The 6,146-nt window shown below is 43.4% G+C and overlaps 1 protein-coding gene across 1 annotated transcript; it reads left to right on the forward strand.

Moving 5' to 3' along the window:
- Window positions 1–1,829: 1,829 nt before the first annotated feature.
- LOC110516969 (NLR family CARD domain-containing protein 3-like) lies at window positions 1,830–4,113 on the forward strand. Its single transcript, XM_036939782.1, has 3 exons — window positions 1,830–3,374; window positions 3,630–3,672; window positions 4,108–4,113. The coding sequence occupies exons 1-3, from the start codon at window positions 1,990–1,992 to the stop codon at window positions 4,111–4,113; spliced, it is 1,434 nt and encodes a 477-aa protein (XP_036795677.1). The 5' UTR covers window positions 1,830–1,989.
- The last annotated feature ends 2,033 nt before the right edge of the window (window positions 4,114–6,146 follow it).

The following is a 6,146-nucleotide window of genomic DNA, read 5'->3' on the forward strand; positions in this document are numbered from 1 at the left end:
GAGCATCTGCTAAATGACTCAAATGTAAATTGTAAATATTTACATACAGATCTCATATTTCTTTATTTAATTATATATATTAAATATATAAATATATATATTGATGTCACTAATTCATAATTTGTACAGTTCTTTATTAAACATTCAGTTATTTGTTACATTTGACTGTGTTAAACATAGCAGTACCACTTATTTCTCTGAGAGTGAGGCAGATATTTAGCAAAAAAACAATTGTTTTTATAATTTCTTTAAACAATGACAGCTAATTTACCAACATTTCTGAAATTGGATATATAGCATTTTGGAATTGAACTTTTCTTATGTTTCACCATCTGAGCTCAGAGAGATGTAATGTTTGTCTCTGTTGTGTTGAAGCCCAATCAAGCAGGAGGGACCAGCCTCCACTGTACCCAGCTGTGTGTCTATGAAGAGTGACCGGTCTATGGAACCTCCTATATATTTTAGACAGGGAGACATTTCTACTGAACAAAGGTAAGAATAACTCATGGGTCATGGTCAGTGAGTTAAACAACACTGTCTCTCTTAATTTCTCCTCTCAAATGTTCAAATGACTTTTGTTGTTTTCATAACATTCAGGCTAATCCTTTTTTCCATTTCTTAGTCCTAAAACTATGTTAAACAAACACAACATTCCCTCTGTGTGTGTGTGTGTGTGTGTGTTTGTGTGTGTGTGTGCGCTCCCTGGAAAATCTCATGTTTTGTCCACAGAAACCAACAGGAGAGATCAGAGTCAGAGATTCTCAGTGGTCAGTCTTCACTAAGTCATCAAACAGACCTGACCTCCATATTCAGTGTATGTGGTCCTGTTATGTACATTTACTTTTGTTTACATCAAGTAAAGTTGATCTGTCAATCATTCATTCATGTGTTAATGAGAAAGCATTTCTTCTCTTGCTTAACTTATTAACTTAATTTATTTCAGTTGCTTGAAGAGAATATTATGACATTTGTGAAGAACGAGCTGAAGATGTTCAAGAGGATTCTTAATCCAGAACTCCCACAAGGCTTTGAGAGTCAGAAGCAGGATGAGGAAGTTGTGGATGCTGAAGATGAGAAGCAGGAGAGCAGTGCCAGAGAGGGGGCTCTGAAGATCGCACTGCACGTCCTGAGGAAAATGAACCAGAAGGAGCTTGCTGACACACTGGAGAAAAGTAAGACCTGTCTGCCTCATGTTGAATGTTGTTTTATAACAAACATATAAAAACTGTAGATAAAGTACAGCTAAAGTAGCTGTGTAACTCAATGATATTGTAGCAGCCTTAACACAACACCTAGTGGCCTCATCAAGTTGCAACGGAATGTGTTGTGTTGATGTATTTAGACAGAGAGAGGAGAGACAGAGAGGAGAGAGAGAGACAAAATATGAATGATACCATCAATAATAATAATAATAAGTCACACCAGTGTGTAATTCATTATAAAAAAACATGTACACATTTATACAGGCAGTTAAGAAAATAAATTATTATAAAGTACAACTTTATAACACATTCCTACCATACTGTAAGCATTAAAACAGACGTAATATTAATATCCTCTGTGTTCTTTCTTCATTCAGATGAGCTTGCTATGATTTGCCAATGTGAACTCAAATCTCATCTAAAGAAGAAGTTTCAATGTGTATTTGAGGGGATCGCTAAACAAGGAAACCCAACACTTCTCAATAAGGTCTACACAGAGCTCTACATCACAGAGGGTGGAACAGGAGAGGTCAATAATGAACATGAGCTGAGACAGATTGAGACAACAACCAGGAAACAAGCAAGATCAGAGACTGCAATCAAATGTAACAACATCTTCAAACCCTTAACTGGACAAGACAAACTTATCAGAACTGTGCTGACAAAGGGAGTCGCTGGCATTGGAAAAACAGTCTCTGTGCAGAAGTTCATTCTGGACTGGGCTGAAGGAAAAGCAAATCAGGATGTTCAATTTGTATTTTCATTCCCTTTTCGGGAGCTGAATTTAATGAAAGGGGAAAACCACACTTTGATTGAACTTCTCAATCACTTCTCAATGGAAACCAAAGAATCAAGAATCTCCAACTACAACAAGTACAAAGTTCTGTTCATCTTTGATGGTCTTGATGAGTGCCAACTGCCCCTAGACTTCCAGAAGAACAAGATATGTTGTGATGTCACAATGTCAACCTCAGTGGATGTTCTGCTGACAAACCTCATCAAGGGAAATCTGCTTCCCGCTGCTCTCCTCTGGATAACTACCCGACCTGCAGCAGCCAACAAGATCCCTTCAGGTTGTGTTGACCAGGTGACAGAGGTACGAGGGTTCAATGACCCACAGAAGGAGGAGTACTTCAGGAAGAGATTCAGTGATGATGAGGACCTGGCCAGCAGAATCATCTCACACATAAAGACATCAAGGAGCCTCCACATCATGTGCCACATTCCAGTCTTCTGTTGGATTTCTGCAATAGTCCTTGAAGACATGCTGAAACATAAGAGAGAAGAGATGCCCAAGACTCTGACTGAGATGTACACACACCTTGTGGTGTTTTATACCAGACAGAAGAATGAAAAGTATCTTGGGAAAGAAGAGACAGGTCCAGATTTGAATAAAGAGGGCATTCTGTCACTGGGAAAACTGGCTTTTCAACAGCTTGTCAAGGGCAATCTGATTTTCTATGAAGAAGACCTGAAAGAGGCTGGAATCGATATCAATGAAGCCTCAGTGTACTCAGGATTGTGCACACAGCTCTTTAAAGAGGAATGTGGGCTGTACCAGGACAAGGTGTACTGCTTCGTGCATCTAAGCATTCAGGAGTTTCTGGCTGCTGTATATGTGCTCCTCTCATTCATCAACAACAATGAGAATCTAATGGCCAAACTGCATTCAACGAGTATTAACTTTTCTTCGCTATTCAGAGTCCAGCTTGAAGTTGCTTTCTACAAGAGTGCTGTGGATAAAGCCTTACAAAGTGAGAGGGGAAACCTGGACCTTTTCCTCCGCTTCCTTCTGGGCCTCTCACTGGAGTCCAATCAGAAGCACTTACGAGGTCTACCAACAGAGACAAGAAGTAGCTCACAGAGCCATGAAGAAACAGTCAAGTATATCAAGGAGAAGATCAGGGAGAACCCCTCTCCAGAGATGTGCATCAATCTGTTCCACTGTCTGAATGAACTGAATGACCATTCTCTAGTGGAGGAGATTCAAAGCTACCTGAGCTCAGGAAGTCTCTCTAGAGCCAACCTGTCACATGCACAGTGGTCAGCTCTGGTCTTTGTGTTGCTGACTTCAGAGAAGGAGGTGGAAGTGTTTGACCTGAAGAAATACTCCAGATCAGAGGAAGGTCTTCTGAGGCTGCTGCCAGTGGTCAAATCCTCCATAGCTGCTCTGTGAGTCCATAGAATGACATTTAAGTTCTAATTATCAGGAAGATTATTCAGTTTAGAGAACAATATGTATTTTTGAACATCATATTGAATCAATACATCGGTGTTCACATTAGTATAACAATATGAACATACAATTGTAGGAGATGGAAGATGAATCTATATCTTGTTTTAAAGAATAAACCAAAAGCATCCACCGTTGTCCTTCTACACTACTGGTGTTAAATTAACACTGTGTTTGTGAAATCACTTTGTTAGGCTGTCAGGCTGTGGAGTCAAAGAGAAAGGCTGTGCTTCTCTGGTCTCAGCTCTGAAGTCAAACCCCTCACACCTGAGAGAGCTGGATCTTAGTAACAATGACCTGAAGGATTCAGGAGTGAAGCTGCTCTCTGCTGGACTGGGGAATCCACACTGTAAACTGGAGACTCTGAGGTCAGCATTCCTGTAGTTGGTCAACAAGTGGTAACTGTTCACCAGATCCACATGTGTTTACCAGGCACACATAGTCGACACCATATGTGTTTGGACAGTGAAGCTTACAGGTTTAAATGTTGCGGTATCGTCCAGCATTTTGGATTTGATATAGAATGTTTCATATTAGGCGACAGTACAGTGTGTTACCTTTTATTTCAGGGTAAAGGTGAAAGGTTAGCATGTTTTGTTGTAGTCTCTGTAAAACTCTCACTCATTGTTATTCATGATTCATACATGATTTTCTTAATCATGGCATCACCAGGATTAATTCATTAGTGTTCAGAAACATGTTATCTACTCACTTAGACAGATGATTAATCCAGTCATCATCCACTATTCAAATCAAATCAAATCAAATCACATTTTATTTGTCACATACACATGGTTAGCAGATGTTAATGCGAGTGTAGCGAAATGCTTGTGCTTCTAGTTCCGACAATGCAGTAATAACCAACAAGTAATCTAGCTAACAATTCTAGCTATTCAGTTACTATTGGGCAAAACATAACCCAAAACACAACTAAAACAAACTGCAAATGCAACAAACGAGTTTGGGACCAAATACTAAACTTGCGACAGTGGAGAATGTCACCTTTTTTTCAGTATTCATACATACCTGTTATACTGTTTAGAAATGTAAGCACTTTATATATCGTTCTACCATTTGAATAATTCCTAATGATTCTGTTATGGTGAGTGAATGAGGACCCAAAAGCGAACTAACTTAAACAGAGCTTCTTTAATAACCAAACATAGGTAGGCTCAGATAGACCGGCAGATTCCGACAGGACAGGACAAGGTTACAGCAAACATGACGATAGTCTGGCTCAGGCATGAAACACAAACAAGAATCCGACAAGGACAGGAACAGAAACAGAGAGAGATATAGGGACCTAATCAGAGGGAAAAAGGGAACAGGTGGGAAACGGGGTGAATGGGTAGTTAGAGGAGACAAGGAACAGCTGGGAGAAAGCGGGGGAGAAAAGGTAACCTAACAACGACCAGCAGAGGGAGACAGGGTGAAGGGAAAGGACAGAGACAAGACACAACATGACAGTACCCCCCCACTCACCGAGCGCCTCCTGGCGCACTCGAGGAGGAAACCTGGCGGCAACGGAGGAAATCCTCGATCAGCGCACGGTCCAGCACGTCCCGAGAGGGAACCCAACTCCTCTCCTCAGGACCGTACCCCTCCCAATCGACAAGGTACTGGTGACCACGGCCCCGAGGACGCATGTCCAAAATCCTGCGGACCCTGTAGATGGGTGCGCCCTCGACAAGGATGGGGGGGGGGGGGGGAGACGAGCGGGGGCGCGAAGAACGGGCTTAATACAGGAGACATGGAAGACCGGGTGGACGCGACGAAGGTATCGCGGAAGAAGAAGTCGAACTGCGACAGGATTAATGACCCGAGAAATACGGAACGGACCAATGAACCGCGGGGTCAACTTGCGAGAAGCCGTCTTAAGGGGAAGGTTCTGAGTGGAGAGCCAAACTCTCTGACCGCGACAATATCTAGGACTCTTAGTTCTACGCTTATTAGCAGCCCTCACAGTCTGCGCCCTATAACGGCAAAGTGCAGACCTGACCCTCTTCCAGGTGCGCTCGCAACGTTGGACAAAAGCCTGAGCGGAGGGGACGCTGGACTCGGCGAACTGAGATGAGAACAGCGGAGGCTGGTACCCGAGGCTACTCTGAAAAGGAGATAGCCCGGTCGCAGACGAAGGAAGCGAGTTGTGGGCGTATTCTGCCCAGGGGAGCTGTTCTGACCAAGACGCAGGGTTGCGAAAAGAAAGACTGCGTAAGATGCGACCAATAGTCTGATTGGCCCGTTCTGCTTGACCGTTAGACTGGGGGTGAAAGCCGGAAGAGAGACTGACGGAAGCCCCAATCAAACGGCAAAACTCCCTCCAAAATTGAGACGTGAATTGCGGACCTCTGTCCGAAACGACGTCTGACGGAAGGCCATGAATTCTGAAAACATTCTCGATGATGATTTGTGCCGTCTCTTTAGCAGAAGGAAGCTTAGCAAGGGGAATGAAATGAGCCGCCTTAGAGAACCTATCGACAACCGTAAGAATAACAGTCTTCCCCGCTGACGAAGGCAGTCCGGTGACAAAATCTAAGGCGATGTGAGACCACGGTCGAGAGGGAATAGGAAGCGGCCTGAGACGGCCGGCAGGAGGAGAGTTACCGGACTTAGTCTGCGCGCAGACCGAACAAGCAGCCACGAAACGACGCGTGTCATGCTCCCGGGTGGGCCACCAAAAACGCTGGCGAATGGAAGCAAGCGTACCCCGA

The sequence above is a fragment of the Oncorhynchus mykiss genome, chromosome 13 (genome assembly GCF_013265735.2).
Source record: "Oncorhynchus mykiss isolate Arlee chromosome 13, USDA_OmykA_1.1, whole genome shotgun sequence".
NCBI classification, from domain to species: Eukaryota; Metazoa; Chordata; class Actinopteri; order Salmoniformes; family Salmonidae; genus Oncorhynchus; species Oncorhynchus mykiss.